At 46.0% G+C, this 20,150-nt stretch overlaps 1 protein-coding gene across 4 annotated transcripts in view; it reads right to left on the bottom strand.

Annotated features, from left to right (window-relative positions):
- Tcf25 (transcription factor 25) overlaps positions 1–20,150 on the bottom strand; it is a 31,131-nt gene that overhangs the window by 7,011 nt on the left and 3,970 nt on the right. For 3 of the 4 annotated variants that reach the window (XM_038312387.2, XM_038312388.2, XM_038312385.2), the window contains exons 2-13: positions 16,036–16,197; positions 14,935–15,009; positions 14,072–14,190; positions 13,202–13,267; positions 9,526–9,608; positions 8,354–8,484; positions 7,207–7,306; positions 6,397–6,490; positions 5,042–5,134; positions 4,808–4,913; positions 1,483–1,642; positions 243–330 (exon numbers count right to left, since the gene is read on the bottom strand). In XM_038312387.2, the coding sequence (XP_038168315.1) occupies positions 243–330; positions 1,483–1,642; positions 4,808–4,913; positions 5,042–5,134; positions 6,397–6,490; positions 7,207–7,306; positions 8,354–8,484; positions 9,526–9,608; positions 13,202–13,267; positions 14,072–14,190; positions 14,935–15,009; positions 16,036–16,197 (1,277 nt within the window). The remainder of the gene's footprint in view (positions 1–242; positions 331–1,482; positions 1,643–4,807; positions 4,914–5,041; positions 5,135–6,396; positions 6,491–7,206; positions 7,307–8,353; positions 8,485–9,525; positions 9,609–13,201; positions 13,268–14,071; positions 14,191–14,934; positions 15,010–16,035; positions 16,198–20,150) is intronic. The other variant, XM_038312386.2, reaches the window with a different exon arrangement.

Genomic DNA, 20,150 nt, shown 5'->3' with positions numbered 1-20,150 from the left:
TGGGTGTTTTTTCTTGTTTATGAGAAATGGGAGAGCACAGAAATCTGGGAAAATGAATAATAGTAAAGACCATGAGCAAACCTCATGAGACGAGAGGCTATTCAGCTGGCCCGCAAAGGTGAGATGTCTTGCACATGGATGTGGGCTCTAGGTGCTTTCTCAGCTGGATAGTAGCCGCCAGGACAGACTTCTCTCTTCCTTTAAGGGGGAGGGGAACGGTGCCTACAGGCTCACATCCTTACCTTATCTCAGCATCTGGCCCAAAGAAGCGGTGGTTTGAGACTGTTGCATCAGGTCGCACACTGCAATACTCCAGCAATGGCATAAGAGCTGTGTGGGGGAGGAAGTAATGGCTCCGTGTATATATACTGCAGTCCTGTTGTTCTGGCTCCCAGCCACTATATGTTCTTAAGGTAAAGGAAGCTGGACAGTCAAGGGTCATTTCTGACTAGCATTACAAACTTGTTTCTAGGCTGGGTCTCTCACACTAGGCTCCAAGGTACCTCTGAACCCTGGGAAGTGGATGCATATCCTGCTGACTCTTGTTCCATCTGCATCCAAGGAAGACTTGCCCATCACCTCTAAGGCTGGATGTTTCCTCATACAAAGGTCAGACTTGAATGTAGACTAGAGGGAGTGGGGCTGACTGTGTCCTGCAAGAGCTAACTCTGCAGGGACCAGGATCAGATCAGTGGTCAACACAGGGCTCCCCTTGCATGGAGGGCTGTTCACCAAAGTGTTGGCTCTAAACAGCTTGCATGCTGGTAAGCTACAGAACATAACAGTCCTCCCACTGACTTTCTGGGGACAAGCTCATGCTGCAGCATCCTCTGAGGAGGTAGTGCTTGCTCAGCACACGGACTACCAGCAGAAAAGGCACTGCTAGCTGTATCAGACCACAGAAGGTATAGGCAGCTTCTAATGGAACTGACCCTCACTGGGTCAGCAAATCTGGCACTATTTCTGCCTAAAGTTGCTCAGGTCTGGTTGGTAGGCAGAGTTTTGGCCAAGGCTCCAGGAACTCAGAGTCTACAATGTGGTAGCAATCCTGGGTCCCTCTAACTGAAAAGAAGTTACCGCACAGGACTCACGTCAGTGTCCCTCCATACACTCTTAGGGAAGATCTGGCCACACGGCTGTGAGAATGTCTGGGCAGTACACCAGGGCCTCCTCCTGGCTACCAAAGCCAATGCCCTTCAAACTGTCTCTGGGCTAGCCTCAGGCCTTTCTAGATACTACTTCTCCTTTATTAGCAAAGACCACCTGACATACTGTGTGCTCTTCCATCCTGAAACAAGACCCCAAAGACATCTGTCTCCCTTTCTCTTCTCATCCCTCACCAAACTTATAGCAGGCTCATTGAAGTAGGTAGATTAGCTACCTAACTAGAACGACACCAAGTCTTTAGGCCTTTAAGGGAATGCAATCTTTCCATTAAGTATGGGGAGGGCTGTGATTCCCCAGACAAGAGGTGGCACTTACCTCCAGGGAACATGGTAAGTGCCTGCTGTATCAGGAGCGAAGCTTGTTGCCTGGCAGAGGTGAGCTCATGCTCAGGTATGTCTGTTTGCTGACTCAGAAGGAAATATGCCAGTGGAACTGAGAAGGCAAAGTTTGGGAGCTGGGACAGGTTCCGATGAGCCTATAAGGGATGAAGAAACAAGGCCTGGGGCCTCAAGTTCATGAAAACAAAACACATAGTTTACAGATACGCACTGGATGAGCCTTACAACTGCTCCTTTGTGGGCCTCTCACCTGACCTCGGGATGAAGCGAACCATTCTCTACATGTAGAAGACACAAAAGGACACGAAGGTAGGAATCAACCCAACCAGACAACTGATGCTTCAGCAGCAGACAGGGGCCTCGGAGCCACTAAGGATGGATGTCCCTGCCTAGACTCTCAGCTCCGAAAGCAGGGAAGCCGGCACCCCTGCCTATGTAGAAAGCTCATAAAGTAAGTCAGCAGAAGTGAGGTCTGATGCCGCCTAACCTGGAAGAGTTCCCAGTCATCTCCTTTCTTTCCCCATGGCCTGTGAGAAGACAAGTACTGGGGAATTTGTGTTTGTTTGGTTTTTCGAGACAGAGTTTCCGTGTAGCTTTGGAGCCTGTTCTGGTACTGGCTCTGTAAACCAGGCTGGCCTCGAACCCACAGAGATTCACCTGCCTCTGCCTCCTGAATGCTGGGATTAAAGGTGCCTGGTGAGTGTTGGGGAACATTATTTTAAAGTCTGTGACTTTTGTTTATGCTGCATTTGTTTAACTCTGTGAAGCTGTGATTCTCTGCCTGTCTAAAACACCTAATGGTCCTAATAAAGAGCTGAACAGTCAATAGCAAGGCAGGAGCAAAGACAGGTGGGGCTGGCAGGTAGATAGAGTAAAAGGAGAAAGGAGGAAGAGAAGGAGAAGCAAAAGAGGAGAGGAGGACGTCAGGGGCCACCCACCCAGCCACCCAACCACTCAATCAGCCGTGGAGTAAGAAGGAAAGGAAGATACCCAAAAGAAAGGGAAAAGGAAGAAGCAGCAAGAGGGAAGAGGTGAACAGGACAATTTAAGAAAAGCTGGCTAGAAACAAGCCAAGCTAAGGCCATGCATTCATACATAAGAATAAGCTTCTGGCCGGGCGGTGGTGGCGCACGCCTTTAATCCCAGCACTCGGGAGGCAGAGGCAGGCGGATCTCTGTGAGTTTGAGACCAGCCTGGTCTACAAGAGCTAGTTCCAGGACAGGCTCCAAAAGCTACAGAGAAACCCTGTCTCGAAAAAAAAAAAAAAAAAAAAAAAAAAAAAAAAAAAAGAATAAGCTCTGTGTGTGTGATTTGCTTGGGAGCTGGGTGGTAAGAGTAAACATCACACAATAGACTAATGACTTGTTCTACGTCTCTCCTATTGTGTATGTATGGTGCACACACACACACACATGAATATGAGTGCGAAGGCTGGAGGACAATATTCGGTGTATTTTCTCAGTTCTCCAAATTTATTTCACTTCTTAACTTTTTAAAAATAATTTTGATCTATTTATTTATTGTATGTGTATGTATACATGCACACCACGGCACAGGTGTGGAGGCCAGAGGACAGCCTGCAGAAGTCAGTTCTTTCCTTCCACCATGGAAGTTCTAAGGGGCAAACTTATATCATGAGGTTTGGTGTTAAGTGCTTTTACTTGTTAAATCATCTCTCTGCTTCTCTACCTTTATGTTCTGAGACAAGGTCTCTCACCATCCCCAAAGAGCACCAATGTCTAGGCTGGCTAGCCAATACACCTGCCCGTCCTGTCCCTACAGTAACTGGGGTCACATCACACATCATGCTCTCCCTGCCTTTTACCCCACAGCCACGTGAGCCGCAGTGCTTGTCCACCTGCAGCCCTCTGTGCATTCCCTGTAGCCACGCTTTCGTGAGGTCCAGGGGTTCTACAAGTCAGATCCCCAAAAGCAAAGCTTCCAATTATACCAAGCATTATGTAACTTAAAATGATTATCTTTTTTTTTTTTTTTTTTTTTGGTTTTTTCGAGACAGGGTTTCCCTGTAGTTTCTAGAGCCTGTCCTGGAACTAGCTCTTGTAGACCAGGCTGGCCTCGAACTCAGAGATCCGCCTGCCTCTGCCTCCCGAGTGCTGGGATTAAAGGCGTGCGCCACCACCGCCCGGCTCTTTTTTTTTTTTTTTTTTTTGATAATGTAAAAATATGTACTGTGTTGCCAGGTGGTGGTGGCGCACATCTTTAATCCCAGCACTCAGGAGGCAGAGGCAGGCGGATCTCTGAGTTCGAGGCCAGCCTGGTCTACAAGAGCGAGTTCCAGGACAGGCTTCAAAGCTACACAGAGAAACCCTGTCTCGAAAAACAGAAAGACCACCACCACCAATAAATGTACTGTGAAAAGAACTCAAGAGTAGAAACAGAAAACAAAGGCTTGTCACCTTTCTCCCTGCTTTTCCCTCTCTTCTCTGACAAGAACCAAGAGGACGGGACGGGATGGGAGTCCTGGACTCTGTTAAACTGTCTAGCAGTTGATTACGGAGAATGGCAGAACTGGTCTTAAAGCACAAGAAACTGGAATTGTCATTTCAACACATGAGCACACATGTGCACAGTCATGGACACGACACTGTATGTACTTTCTGGGTGCACTTAGCAACCACAGCATCTGGGCCAGATGGCAGCAGTGTGGTATCATGCTTTTATTTTTTATTTTTATTTTTTTAAGTTTTTCGAGACAGGACTTCTTTGTGTAGCTTTGGAGCCTGTCCTGAACTAGCTCTTGTGGACCAGGCTGGCCTCAAACTCACAGAGATCTGCCTGCCTCTGCCTCCCAAGTGCTGGGACTAAAGGCGTGCACCACCAACACTCAGCTGCTATCTTTCATTTTTATTTACATATAAATCTGACAAGGCACAGTGATTGGTTTATGACTGTACAGCATTGCTGCAGAATGTGGATCTGTATGTTGAGGTTCCCCATGGTGACCTCTATATGACGGTCTGCTTCATGATCGCTTCTTACATGGACCACAGTGAGTTGTGGGGTTTTCCCAACTTTGCACTTACCACTGTTTGTTTGTGCATGTATACTTGGTGCAGGCCCGTGGAAAGGGGTTCTCCTAAGGCTCTTGGGACACTCTAGGAAGACTGGATCTTGTTCAGCAGTGGTAACAAGGAAACCAGAAAAACAGGGGCCCTTGGGAGCTATTTGAGCTCTGGCTCGTGCCTTCACCATCTCATCACAGATCCATCCCTCAAACACATAGGGTGTGGGTGAGAAAGGTAAGGGAGACAGACACACAGCTGCACATGGCTCACACATACCTCCCACTCCTGGAAGAGGTGGATCAGGTACTCATAGTTCCGGGCCCGTAAGGCCAGGTGGTCAATAAGCAGCAGCATGCACAGGGGGTCCTCATCCGGCTCAAGGCTTCCGGAGGCAGCACAGTAAGTGGAGAACAAGGGAGACAGAGAAAATGTTGTCATGGCTGGAGACCCCACAGATCTGGGGCCACTGTGGTGGAGACAGGTAGCCATGCAGCCAAAGTGAACACTCACCTCAGGATGAGCTTGCAGTACTCCAGCGCAGTACGTGGGCATCCTCGCTTCTCCAAGAAACTCATCTGCTTGTAGAGGGCCAGATAGAAGCTCCTAGGTCAAAGACAAAGTTACCTGTGCATTAGTGATGGAACAGCAGAGCGTGACAACGGGAAGGGCCAGCACTGTGTCCACCCTCGGGGTTGAGACTGCAGTTCCTACGTGGCTAGATACAGTGTTTGTGACCATTCCCTGCGTGTCTGCAGGAAATGTGTGCTCCTTGTTATTTAGTAATAAATATACTTAGGCATGAAAACCAAGCTTTTCCAGTTCTGAGACATGGTCGACTCTATAGCCAAGTCTAACCTTGAACAAATTGGCTCAAGAGACCTTCCTACTTCAGCATGCCAAGCTGTTCACAGGTGCCACTATCCTAGGCTACAATCAATGTCTTTTCTTTTCTTGTTTAAGAGATCTCATGTAGCCCAGGTTGGCATCAAATTTACTATGTAATCAAAGATGACCACAACTGATTCCTACTACAGGCATGTGCTACCACACCTGGCTAAACCCACCTTCCTGCTAGCTGTTTACTGGTTACCTTTGAAGGAAAAGGATTAGAACCTATATAATTATACTCTTAACTTATGCTCAGATTTTAACAGTTGTCATAGCATTACACCTGGAAGCATAAAGCTGGATGGCTTTAGTCATCTTGGCGACTTAATTTTAGAAACTTTCAAAGTAGAGTTTAACTAGAAGAGACAAAAGTAATACACAGGAACCCAGAGGAGGTCCCAACATTCTGTGCAGGAGATCAGACAACGGCTGTGGCTAAGGTGGGGGGACTTCCTGTAACGGAAGACCAGGGATATCCAGAGAGGCAGAGTGCTAGATGGGAGGGAGGGAGACACATACGAGCTAAAACCAGAGGGCGGGCAGGCTTAGAAAAACATGGTAAAGAGAATCCTCTCTGTGAGGTCCCGACGTCAAGCCGTGCCCTTGCCCATCTCAGATTTAAGAATCAGGAACACAACTGCAAAGCACGCTACAGTAGTTTAACTTCCCTGGGATGGGTCTTTTCCTCCAAATACACAGAAAGCATGATTCCAGCCCTCACTGTTCTGTGACTTGTCAGGCTCACTTATAACTTGAATAGGTTTAATGTTGGGCCAATTTGATGCCTGATTCCCTGAGCCCAGCCCTCTACAGTTCAGCAGTGAACACACCAAAGCTTAGATGGTGCTCTGAATTGTCAAAGCCCTGATCCATCCCCTGGGACAGTCTAACATCACCTGTTCCCCACTAAGCTCATAACAGTCACTCATGTGACTTGAAGGTAGCCCGTTACTCACTCTAGGGTGGCCCAAACTCACCTGTTCTCGGGTCTGCGGTAATCCAGCCTGCAAGTCCCACTGGTGAGACTGAACAAGGGGTGGAATGCACACTCCATGCTGTACAGTGCTCTCTCTGTGGGCCACAAATACCAGAGGATGCTGTCACAGACAAATGACCACAACTCTCTCCTCTAACAACTCAAAACAAGGAACATTCTGGAAGGAGGGAGGTCATGAACTGGGACCCTGCAAGAAAGAGGGCGCACACAGGACTTCCCAGGTATTCCTCCATGACTCGTATACCAGGAGATACAACGGGTGCTGCAATCTGCTAACACTGAGCACCCACACATGTACACCTACAGGCACCTGCACAAAACCTGCACATGTATGTCATAGCAGCCCCATTTCCGACAGCCAGAAAACAACCTATATGTTCATCAACTAGTGACATACAGAAAACGCAGTCTACACACAGATGAAGTATACAGCAACAACAGGGTGTAAGTATGGCACATGCTCCAACACGGATAGCAAAGATGGTAAAGGAAGAAGCCAAACACAAAAGATATGTTTGCATGACCTCTGCACTTGAAGCAGAACTGCAGACAAAGCACACTAGTTATTCCCAGGACTGAAGGACAGGGGCTGCCTACAGACAAAAGGGTTTAAAGTGGATGGATACAGATTGTGGTAAAGGCTATACACCTGGCGTGCACTATAAACAGCGAGTTGTACATTTTACACAAGTGAAGTCTATCTCCATGAAACATCCTTTGTCATCTCATGAAGTAGCATTTGCCTGTGAGCTGGAGAGGCTCGAGTGCAGACGCAGGTGAGCTGGCTCACCTATAAGGTCTCGAGCCATCTCCTGATCCTCCTGAAAGCGGCAGGCGTCACTAAGCTGCAGAAGCGAGTCGACATGATAGGGACTTGTCTGGAGCAGAACCTGTTGGAAAGGAAGATAATTTTACAGACAAACTGTAGGTAGCACCTCATGGGCCATGCCTCAGAGGGCACCAGGCCATGCCCCATGCTGAGAAAAACGATCTCCAATGAAACAGTCATAGTTTGTTTTGCTTTCAGTCTTTTTTCCTCAAACTTTATTTAATGTACATGAGTGCTCCAGCAGCATGTACAACTCTCTATCAGAAGAGGGCGCCAGACCCCACGACAGATGCTGTGAGCCACCATGTGGTTGCTGGGAATTGAACTCAGGACCTCTGGTAGAGCAGCCATCTCTCCAGCCCTAGTTTTTGTTTTTTTGAGCCAGGGTTTCATATCCTTGGCTGGCCTCTAACTCAAGAGATCTACCTACCCCTGTCTCCTAAATGCTGGGATTAAAGGGCTACACCACCATGCCTGGCTCATAGTTCTTTTACCTCAAGGTACGTCACCACGTACCTTGTGGCTCAGCTGAACCACTAATGCAGTTCAAGTGGGAACTCAGAATTGGCCTAATTCCCCAACCAAGAGCAATGGAAACTAGAATATTTTATTCTTCTGAAAGAACTGTGACATCATTCAGGGATCAGGTACTCAAAGGCACAAAGAATGAGATCTTCTTAGTCCTCGGTGATTGCAAACTCAACTGTGGCCTGTGGCCCATGCATGGGGTTGGCAGGGGACCCAGAGATAGCACAGCCTGTAGCAGCATGGAAGGGACAGACTACCTGGAAGAAGGGAACCAAGAATCCCCCTGCTGTAACACCTAAGCCAAAGGCAAAGGCAGCTGAGAAAAGATCCCACAATGCCCTGCACACAGTTTGCAGAAGGGAACCGAGAGCAGAGTGTGGCTCTCCTCTGAGAGGCTACACTTGTTAGTTCTAAGCACACTTCCTCCAAACCCAGGGTCTGATTGTTCTGCACACAGGCATCTTCCATTCTCAGGGAAAGCAGCTGCTCTCTGACAAGCCTCCCCAAGTCACAACCGGACCTGGCCCAGGCACAGTGCACTGCTTGACCCCCAACCATCAGGAGCTGCGGGGTTACGCACCACAATGTTGTTTGGCTCCATGGACTCCACAGCCACGAGGAACTTGTGCTGTGCTTGTTGGTACTCCTCGTTATGCTCAAATGCAAAGAAAGAAAGGCCTTTCTTGGATTCCAGCAGCCGCATTGACAGACCTGGAAGAAATACTGCTCAGGGAGGGTGTGCTGGGGCCCGGCTGGGGCACTTTGGAGGACTCCACAGCTTTAGGCAGCCACAGCCCTCCTGTTCCTGGCACAAGTATGCCACATGAACGCAACTCAAACTGAGTGTCTGGGGCAGGTTGGCCAGTTCTAGTGCTATACAGGCTATGAGCCATTATCTGCCAAGAGCTCTTGCAGAGGGGCTCAGACCTGCTCACACGGCATGAGCTGTGCCAAGACCTCGAGTCCTGTCTGCTTCGCTTCCTCAGATCCACCCAGAGTACACACAGGAGGGAAACGTGTCAGGTCAGTATGAATGGCTAGGAGCAACACTAGAGACTACAGCACACGTATCTGCATGGTAGGAACACCATGCCCAGGCTCTTGGGATTAGCATCCAAAAGAGTGTGCAGTGAGCACTGCACCAGGACCTACGGGGGAGGGTGACTTAAGACAGATACTCTTTTCTGTTCCTTCTATACAATGTTGGGTGCACAGGGACATTTCCCCCTGGGAAATTTCCATTAAACAGGCCAGTAATTCTTGGTCCCCTAAGTTCCCCTCCTAAAATGGTCCTACCTAAGGACGGAGTCTGGCAGGACTACATGGTCCACAAGCTTGCCTGTATGTGTAGGTGTTCTTGTTGGCAAGGCAAGAGGCCTGGCAGGGACAAAGACACTGTTAAGCACCAGTGCACAGGCCCAGAGCTCCTACACCACTATCACCAGTACCACATACCACTGTGGGTTCTCTGCCCTGACCCTCTGAGGGGCTTTCATGCCGGTCAACTGAGACATGAAAAAGGGTCTCTGGATATTATATTTCTATGTCACACAGCCAAGTACCTAAAGAGGACATTTACTTCATACCCTCTTGTCTCTCTGTACTGCTGCCCTCTTCCTTGAAATTATACATATTTGGTAGCTTGCTATGAAATAGAAAACCATAACAATTTAAAATAAAGGTGACTGCCCGAGAGAACTAAGAGTATTCGTACCAAATCTAAGTCACTGCCCAAACCCAGCAGGGCCTCACCTGGTTTGCTGTATCGGGGCCAAGTGCTCTTAGGGGTTGTCAGCCATGTACACTTAGGATATACACGCTGTCTTTGTCGAGGCCTGAACAAACAGAACACAACAGTTTCACTTTCATGGTGGATGCAGACCAGGCTGGTCTGCCTAATCTTCACGGAAACTGCAAAACTCAAAATGGAGGCAGGGAAGATCGTGGAGTCAAGTGTGAGTAGAGTGGTTAGTGGATAAGACAGGGTGAGTAGAACAGAGTACTAGCAACAGCATAGCCACCACCACACAGCCAGAGAAACAGACACAGGGAATTCAGGCTGGAGGTGAAGCTCTGAGAATTTGCCCAGCACATGTGAGGCTCTAGGTTCATCCATAGCAATAATAAAATAAAAGAGAAAGTTCAAACAGTCCAATAAAAAGGTGGGGGTGGGGAGAGGAGAAAGAGGGAACCAGATGTGGTAGCACACAGCTTTAATCCCAGTACTCAAGAAGCAGATGTGGGTGGATCTCTGTGAGTTTAAGGCTGGCTTGGTTTACACAGAGAGCTCCAGACATCCGATGATACACAGTGAGACCGTCTTAAACAAAAAGGCAGGCCTGAGAAGTATTCTGTTGACAGATGAGAGCTAGGAGTTGGCTCCCCTTGGGCATCAGGCAGAACAAATGTAAGCTGAGTGCCGGGAAATGAGATAAATACCTGACTGATAAGTCAATACAGCAAAATCTGAAAAGGAAGCAACGGCAATAAGGAGAACCCTGAAGGGCATCTGCACATTTCAGAAGGACATTAGCCTGACGGGATTGCAGGGAAAGGAAGGCCAGGCTCTCCACATAGATCTTACATGGATCACAGCAGCCACGCCCTCCCCACCTTTCCATGTCCTGACCAGATGGTGAGCAGTAGGGCACAGATGGCAGGGGAGAAGGAATGAGCCGTCTCGCTTCCAGGAGGGGAAACGTTGGGTTGCCCCGAGTGAGTCACATGTGAATGTGTGTTGTTCTGCTTCCTTGATAATTTGAGATACTTTGAAAAGAATGAGTAACAAGTTGTATTTCTAGAAACAAGATAGAAAAGCTTATGTTTTTTTTTTTTTTTCTCTCTCAAAAAGAAATAAAATAGCTACAGGAGAAAACCAAGTGTATTAGAGAAACAGAGTCAAAATCTGAAGGAAAGTAAGATAGGCAGTTACCCACAGACAGTTCCTGGTAGGACAGGACATGTCCCCAGCCTACAGGAGCTGGTAGGGTTTAGAGTACAGAGGGAGGGTCCAGACCCACAGAGTGGTGGGCATGCTCAAAGGGGATTGGGGAGGAACTCTGGACAATAAGAAGATGAAGTCCCCAAAAGAGCACTGGCCACACTGGAAAGAGAAAAGGCTCCAGGCTTTGCCTCAAAGCAGCAGGGTAAGGGGTGGAGAATGAAAAGGAAAAACACGGGAGCTTCTGGGACAAATCTTAGGCGGACATAATTTTTTAAACGTTTTATATTTTTACCTACGGTCTTTTTTTTTTTTTAAACCCACGGTCTTTTTATGTAGCCTAGACTGGTCTTGAACTTGGGATCCCCCGCTTCAGCTTCCTAAGCACAGGGATTACATGTGAGTGCCGCCATTTCTAGCCAAGGACTGTGTTTTTAAAAATCTTGTTTCAGCCAAGCAGTGATGGCGCACGCCTTTAACCCCAGCACTTGGGAAGCAGAGGCAGACGGATCTCTGAGATTGAGGCTAGCCTGGTCTACAGAGTTAGTTCTAGGATAGGCAAGGCTACACAAGGAAATCCTGTCTTGAAAAACCAAACTCAAAACAAATTTTTGTTTTTAAAAGCTTTTTAAAAAAATACTTGTTTTATGTTTATGAATGTCTTGCATACATGTATATATGTGTACTAGGAGCAAGCCTGTGTACTAGGAGCATACCTGCGGATGTCAGAAAAGGGTGTTAGATTTCCTGGGACTGGAATTATGGATGGTTGTGAGCTACCACGTGAGTACTAGAAATAGAACCAGTCTTCCACAAGAGCAACAAGTGCTCTGAACTGGTAAGTCAGCTCTCTAGCCTGTGTTTTATATTTTAAAATTGATCCATGTATTTGTGTTCACACTCATGCACACATGTGTGGGCATATATGTGCCATGGTTCCAGTGTGCAGGTTGGAGGAAAACTTAGGGGACTGGTTTCTCCTCCGTCGCGTCAGTTTCTAGGGCTGACAATTGGCAGCGGGCAGTCTGACTCTCTGAGCTACCTCTCTGGCCCAGCAGCCACATGGTGGCTCACAACCATCTGTAATGAGGTCTGGTGCCCTCTTCTGGCCTGCAGGCAGACGCACAGACAGAATATTGTATATATAATAAATAAATAAAATATTTTTAAAAAGTAGAAACAACACCAAAGCTCCCAAAACTTCTTGTGTCTGCTCTGAGAAGAGGCTGACCCTGGGTGGGCTGTGGATCTAAGCTGCACAACTCCTCCGAGGGTAGCTCGGCAGCGGGCAGCTCTGTGCAGTCATGGGATGACAGCCAAGATCTGCACACAATCCAGCATCTGGGGCGAGTACCCAACCCTAGTACATCACAGCATAGAGAATGACAACCTAGAAAACCAGACATGCAAACCAGGCCGTTACAGTGACCAACAGAATTCTCTCATGGTCACATAAAGCAAGTACTGGCATGCGCTCCTACAATATATAACCAATTACCAAAACAACACGGGGATGTGGTGAGATAATGAAAGTCAAAGGTCAAATGACTAATGGACTAATAAACTTTTTCAACAGATGCACTTGTTTTACAATCAGGAAAAAAACCCATGAAACGTAGGAAGACAACGCTAGGGGCTGTAAAATGGCTCAGCTATTATGAGCATTTGCTGCCCTTACAGACGGCCTGGGGTTGGTTCCCATCACCCACACGTATGCAACGCCAATTCCAGAAGACCTGACACCCTCTTCTGGCTTCTGCAGGTATTGCATGTACATGGTACAATTTCATACATGCAAATTCTTTGAATGCATTTTCATATATGAAGCACTATATTTTTATCTTATCAATATAAATAATATTATAAAATAAAAAGACACCGCTAAGCTAGCCTTGACAGTACAAAGCTTACAATCATAACACTTAAAAGGCTGAGGCAGAAGGTTAGAGAACTCAAGTTCCAGGCCATAGAGAACACTGTCATGAACAATAAAACAAAGATAAATCTTTCCAGACATTCTGATGGAGAAGCAGAGAGAATACACATTGCTTCCTAACAAAATTCCCAGAGGTGGACCCTTGTACCCTTTTCCTTGAATCATGGGACACCCTGCAACGCTGTCCTCGTGACATGTCGCCCAGACACTAAGAACTATTAAAAACCACCACAGATACAATACCTCATATCACCTCAACTTTGGATTACATAGTTTCTGATTGAAAAACAAGAATGGGACTTTGAATCACAAGGTCTTTAGCATCTTTGTAAAAATATGATGTCTATTCTAGGGAAGAAGTCATGAAGGACAGACCCCGGGTACCTGGAGTCTTGACGATTTTTTGACTCATTTCAGATCCAGTGCTAGAGCTCTTCTTAATTCACTATGGATGCAAACATTTCCCCTAGGAGACCTCACGGCATTCTTTCTCCCTCTACACAGCCTTCCCTTAGAGTCTGGGGAAGACGGACAGACCTGAAGAAACTCACCGTTGTTCTCCCAGGACCGCTCGAGCACCAAAATACCTTTTCAGTTCCGTATCTGGATTCAAGTGCCTGAAGGAAAAGTTTAAAAAGAAAAATTATATTCTTCTACAGTAATTCTAAGGTTTTTTTTTATAAATTTTCAATTTTTATAAAATTTTATAAATTCACATAAGGATCTAATAGAGAGCTTGGCATGGTGGTACATGCCTGTAATCTCAATACTTGGAAGGTGGAAGCAGGAGGATCAGAAGTCCCAGGCAGCCTTGAGCACACTGTGAGACCCACTCTCAAAAAACTGACAACAACCTCTGTAATAAGAACTAAGTTTTACTTATCCAAACGGGAACAACTGCTCTACACAGCTCAAGAATCCAAGATACATAAAGCTAAAAGTCCTCTGAAATATGAACGTTTCTTCTTCCTTGATATTTCTTATGTTTAATAAGCCTGATTTGTTTGTTTCTGAGGCAGAATGTCTCATTCTGTAGCCCAGGCTGTCCTTGAACTTGTGGCAATCTTTCTGCCTCAGCCTAATGAGTCCTAGTGTCACAAGCAGAAGCCACCATACCCAGCACGACATTGCTTCATTTTGTTTTTAAAGGAGTTGAATGTCAAGTTGGTGGCACAGACGATGGGATGCAGGGGATTCCACATGTGAGATGCACGTTCCCCCCTGAACTGCATCCCTACACCACACCACTGTCCCAGAATAAAGCAGCCCTGTTCTCCTGCCTCCACTTCCCCAGTGCTGGGGCTGGGATTACAAATGTGTATCATCATGACCGGAAAAAAGATAGTAAATTTTCTTCTTCTTCTTCTTCTTTTTTCAAATACTGTTTTTCTCTCCTGAAGTGAGGGCAGAGCTGTATGTACCTGTGCTCCACATACAGGACGTGCTTCCTGGAGTTTAGTGGAGGGGGGCCTGGGTGGCTGAACCCGCTGCTGTCTTCGATCCTCTCTAAGATACGATCAATATCTTCTAGCCCATTTTCCTAAAAGTCAGAACAACCTGTTAATCATTACATTGACTTTCACTGCTAGGATTCTAGGCATGTGCCACCATACCTGGCTCTGACTTTACTTCCAATATTATAACCATCAGCAGCAAAATGATTTATTTTGAAAAAGAATGATTATGTTGATTTACCTCCTAAAAGACATGATCATACGCTGCACAGACGTTCAGAAAGGAGACATGTTTCACTAGAGAAAGCCAGAAGAGCTGGAATCACAGACTCAGAGGGCCCTGGAAATCACAGGCTAAAGCACCACATTCTGTCCTCCAGAAGAGCTTACCTCCCTGGGTAAGCTGAGTCATGACCCTTCGCTGGACAGTAACAAAGCTACGACTTTTTTTTCAGAACTACAGTAAGACACTGGGCATGAGGCAGCAGGACTGTACTGTCTGATGACAGATCCAGTGGCCTCTACACTCACTACCAACTTAAGCCATTAGGATAAGACAAAAGTAAGTTGAGCAGGGAAGACAGCTAGAAGGAACGCTCACCTCAAAACACAGAACCCAAGAGTGAGGTCTGACAACCAGGAAGCAAAGGGCACAAGCCAGAGCAAGATCTGTAAGTGATGTTCCCTTTCGTTCTCCTGACCTCTCAGCCACACTTCGGTGGGAAGCAATCAAAATGTTCAATAAAACAAAACTTTCTTCAGAACCAGCCTGAGGGCCCATCAGGCACAGTGAGGCTCAGGCAGAGGGACCAGCCAGTTTGACAACATACCGAGGATTCTCCTGTGCAGCTTTTCTTATTTTTCTGCTTCTTTTTCTTCTTTCGGAGTTTGCCACTTGCATTAGACTAATGGAAGGAGATATTTTAATCAATGGAAAGAAATAAAATCGGAAACATTAAGAACTACGCAACAGCCAGGTATGGTGGCGCACGCCTTTAATCCCAGCACTCAGAAGGCAGATACAGGTGGATCTCTAAGTTTGAAGCCAGGCTGGTCTACACAGAGAGTTCTAGGCTAGCCAGGGTTATATAGTGAGACTCTGAATTAAAATAAAATAAAATAAAATAAAATGCTGGGCGGTGGTGGCACACGCCTTTAATCCCAGCACTCAGGAGGGAGAGGCAGGTGGATCTCTGTGAGTTTGAGGCCAGCCTGGTTTACAAAGTAAGTTCCAGGACAGGCTCTAAAACTACAGCAAAACCCTGTCTCGAAAAACCAATAAATAAATAAGTAAAATTAAAATGTAAAGAACAAGTTCGATTCCCAGTGTGATAGTCCTTCTTTTTCCCACATCCTCAAGTCCTTCCAATTCACTTGCATTTCTGCAGTAAGAAACAACTCCCATGGCCCTCCCCAGTGACAAGGTGGGCGTGGCCTCTCATACCCTGCCCTGATGTGCTTCAGGACTTCCCGTACCTACAGTAGACTTAGCTCACAGGACCATCCAGTCACCTGGCAACTGTCTTTCTCTCTTCATTTTGCCAACCATTTCCTGCTGTGCTCCGCCTGCCCTGAATGGGGTATCACTGGGCCAGGGTTCCTCACGGTGGGCCTACCTCCACTCTCTTGCAATACCTACGGTAGCCAAGTCCTTCTGTGAGAACTCAGGCTTCACCAGATGACATTTTCAGATCAAACACAGACACTCTTGAAAGAGGCAGGTAGACACTCTACATGGTACCCTTGAGGCTAATAATGGCCTTCAGATTTCCAAAGAAACCTCATCTAGGTTCCTCAGGGCAACCAGACAATTGATGAGCTCAAACTTAGAAGAATTCAAGAAACTGGTGGGACAGGGTAATAAGCTGCTAGCACCTTGGGGCTCCCCCTGACGTGCCTCAGTCACCCCATCACCATATGACCGCCTATACCTGTTCTGGGAACCCTGCCTTGGCCTCGTCCTCATCTTGCTTCGCCTCTGGGTTTCCACGCTGAGCCCTTCCTTTGTTCCCTGATGACACAGAGTCTGGCAGGGCACAGTCAGACCTCTCCCCATTTACCACAAGGTCATCCTCAAGATCTTCGATGTTTATCTAGAAAAAAAAAAAAAAAGACAAGAAGGACATGAAAGCAGCTGAGCATCACAGTCCAGTATACGCGGACACACTTGAAAATGGAGAAGACTCTGAAGGGGTCAGGATAAGGTAGTGAAAAGTAAGGAGTATCTGGTCCGTGCAGCACAGCACATTCCAGAGCTTCTGAAGCGCACCCAAGCGATATGAATGGTTGAATGGTGCAGAGCACCATCATCTTTAGGCACGACATTCAGAGTCCCAGACCACAGGACCCCATTTACTGAGTACCTCCCAAAGGCAACTTCAAATTTTTTCTTTTCTTTTTTTAAAAAAAAAAGGTTTATGAGGGCTGGAGAGATGGCTCAGTGGTTAAGAGCATTGTCTGCTATTCCAAAGGTCCTGAGTTCAATTCCCAGCAACCACATGGTGGCTCACAACCATCTGTAATGAGGTCGGGTGCCCTCTTCTGGCCTGAAGGCATATATTGTATACTAAATAAATAAATATTTAAAAAAATGTTTATGAGTATTTTGCCTACATGTATGTATATGTACCACATGTATTTCTGGTGCCCATGGAAGCGAGAGGAGGATATCATATCCCCTGGAACTAGACAGTTATGAGTCACCAATATGGTTCAAACCTGGCTTCTCTGGAAGAGCAACCAGTGCTCTTGACCACTGAGCCATCTCCAGCCTCAATAAACTATTTTTAAGTCTTTTAGACTTGCCAGACAAGGTACCACAATGCCTGTGATAGGCTGCTAAAAGAGAAGCTACTTTCTGAAATGGTAGAAGGAAGCCAGCAGAACTCTTCATTCCAGAGAGTGATTATGTACCTGAAAATCAGGAATAGCAGCTATCTATGTACAGGCAGAACTGAGGAGACGTCTGGAAACATCACAGATATTTCCCTTTGATTGTTCACAAATAGAACGCTAACATATTCTTTCCTCACAGAAATATTCACCATGCAAACCTTGCTAATGATTCCTCACGAGGGCGGAGGACAAACAACGAGAATGCGCTAGAGGACGAGTTTAGCAGCTGAGAGCACTGGCTGCTCTTCCAGAAGACCTAGGTTTGAGTCCCAGCACCTACAAGTCTGCTTACAATCTTCCATGCTCCAGTCCAGGGGATCCAAGGCAGAATTCCAGCCTCCGTGCACACCAGGCACACATGTGATACACATGCATACATGCAGGCAACACACACATACACATAAAAATAACCCTAAAAAATGAACACGCCTATCATTACCCTCAGGCTGTTGAATGCACTGTGACAGTAAGAATTTAGTTTCACCGGGCAGTGGTAATGCACATCTTTAATCCCAGCATTTGGGAGGCAGAGGCAGGTGGATCTCTGTGAGCTCAAGGTCAGCCTGGTCTACAGAGCGAGTTCCAGGACAGCCATGACTGTTACAAGAAGAAACCCTGTCTGGGTGGGAGGTGGAGGAGAAAGTTTAGTTCCACTTTATAGATACAAAATAATAAAGTGAATCCCATCCAAACAAAGGCCTAGCCTTTGTCCTGGTTTCTGGGCAGTTAACATCTAAGCAAGCCTCTGGTCATTCTCCACAGTCATGTCTTCTTCATTGGGGATTCAATGCACACTAATCAGAGGACCAAGTCAGGTGGTGGCAACATGATCTAATGTGGGTAACCAAAGTCACTACCTCATCCTCCAGAGCCACTGCAGAGCCAGGTCAGCTAAGTGAACTACACAGTAAAGCCCCATTCAAGGGAACTCCACCAGCATACTGCATAACCAGCTCATCTTGCAACCCCTGATGCCAAAAAGAGACAAAGAACCTGAACATGGAAACTCAGGTCACTTTCCCCGGCTGGGAATGCTTTATGCACACGGTCACGGACATCCCAAATATTGGAGGCCCACCTGCGTCAACAGAGTAAGTACGGCCTCTGGTACTTCCCTCTGTCCATGCTCTGCCCTTGCACACTCTGTACATGTTCCCTGAGGTAAGTCACAGAACAAAATTCTTATTTCTCACTATTTACTAACCCTGGAAGGTGGCCTTGAGAGCCCCACAGTAGGAACCAGTGTCAAAAAGAGAGTCACGTGAATTTTCCCCTCATACTCTGTAGCTGTAAAGGAAAAGTCATGCTCATTCAGGTTTATATGCAGTTGGTGAAAGATTTACATATTACTTACATATTGTTCCAATATAATAAAATTACTATAATGTGCACCAAAAAAGCTAAATTTTTTTCAGACAGGGTTTCTCTGGGTAGCTAGCTCTGTGTCTTGGAACTCGCTCTGTAGACCAGGCTGGTCTCAAACTCAGAGATCAATCTTTAAAGGCATGCAGCACCATACCTGGTTCCAACTTTTAAAAAAAAAAAAAAAAAGGCAGAGTCTCACTAAGAAGCCAAGGCTGGCCTTGAACTCATACCAATCTTCCTCAGTTAGTCTTCATGTACCACCACACCCAACTGAGTCAATTTTTTTTTTTTGGTTTTTCGAGACAGTGTTTCCCTGTAGTTTCTAGAGCCTGTCCTGGATCTAGCTCTTGTAGACCAGGCTGGCTTCGAACTCAGAGATCCGCCTGCCTCTGCCTCCCGAGTGCTGGGATTAAAGGCGTGCGCCACCACCACCCGGCCTGAGTCAATTTTTTAAGTTAATTTTGTTTGTTGTCCTTTTTCTTTCGAGTCTATATGCATGTGTATATACACACACACACAGTATATACAACTTTTAAAAAAAAGGTTTATTTTATGTACATGAGAACTCTATATGCATGTACAACTTTATGCCAGAAGAGAGCATCAGATCCCACTATAGATGGTTGTGAGCCACCATGTGGTTGCTGGGAATTGAACTCAGGACTTCTAGAAGAGCAGCCAGTGCTCCTAACAGCTGAGCCATCTCTCAGGCTCCCACACAATATATACAAATATATATAATATATACTATATAGAGACCATACATATAGATTATAATGTTATTTATATCTATTTTATAATATATTCACATGTATAGGTATAACGTGATTTCTCTATATAAACATACTTAACATAAGTACATTTGCATTTAATATATAAGTTTGTATTATATATAATATTATAAAATATATAATACAAATATAGAAATAATATATCTATACATATAGTATATATTATAGCCTCTACATATTACAAATATAAACATAACATTTACACCTTCTGTATGTATACATTATAATATAGAGAGTGTACACACACACACACACACACACACACACACAGAGTTTTGGTTTTGTTTTTTTGAGACAGAATCTCTACATGTGACCTTGGCTATCTTAGGAGTCACTCTGTGGACCAGTCTAGCCTCAACTCACAGAGATCTGCCTGCTTCTGCATGTGCCACCTGCCCAGAAGACCACATCCCTGCACTTGCCCCCACCCCAAGACAGGGTTTCTCTGTGTAGCCTTGACTGTCCTGGATCTCACTCTGTAGACCAGGCCGGCCTCAAACTCAGAGATCTGACAGCCTTTGTCTTCCTAGTGCTGGGATTAAAAGCATGGGCCACTATGGCCCAGCTGAAAGCATATCTCAAAAAAAAAAAAAAAAAAAAAAAGAAAGAAAAAAAAAAAGCCGTGTGGTGTGGTGTACTCCTTTAATCCCAGCCCCAGCACTTAGGAGGAATAGGCAGGCAGATTTAGCATGCACAAGACCCTAGGTTCAATCCCTATCACACACACACAAAAAAACAAACCAAACACAAAACCCAGAACATACTAGTACTCAGCAATAAGAAAGACCAAACCATGAATACTCAAAACTGAGTAACTGTTAAAAGTATGCTCTGAGCAAGGGGCCAGGAGAAGTGGGCACATACCAGATGTCTAAAGCATGAACAATTCACATAGTTGGAAATGTCAAATACATACTAAATACTACAAGTAGATATATTTTATTATATAACTTGAATTTCCCCTCTCCCTCTCCCCCTCCCTCCCTCCCTCCCTC

Source organism: Arvicola amphibius, chromosome 15, assembly GCF_903992535.2.
Source record: "Arvicola amphibius chromosome 15, mArvAmp1.2, whole genome shotgun sequence".
In the NCBI taxonomy this organism is placed as follows: domain Eukaryota; kingdom Metazoa; phylum Chordata; class Mammalia; order Rodentia; family Cricetidae; genus Arvicola; species Arvicola amphibius.
The sequence above is the reverse complement of the archived record's forward strand: the minus strand, read 5'-3'. Positions and strand labels throughout refer to the sequence as shown.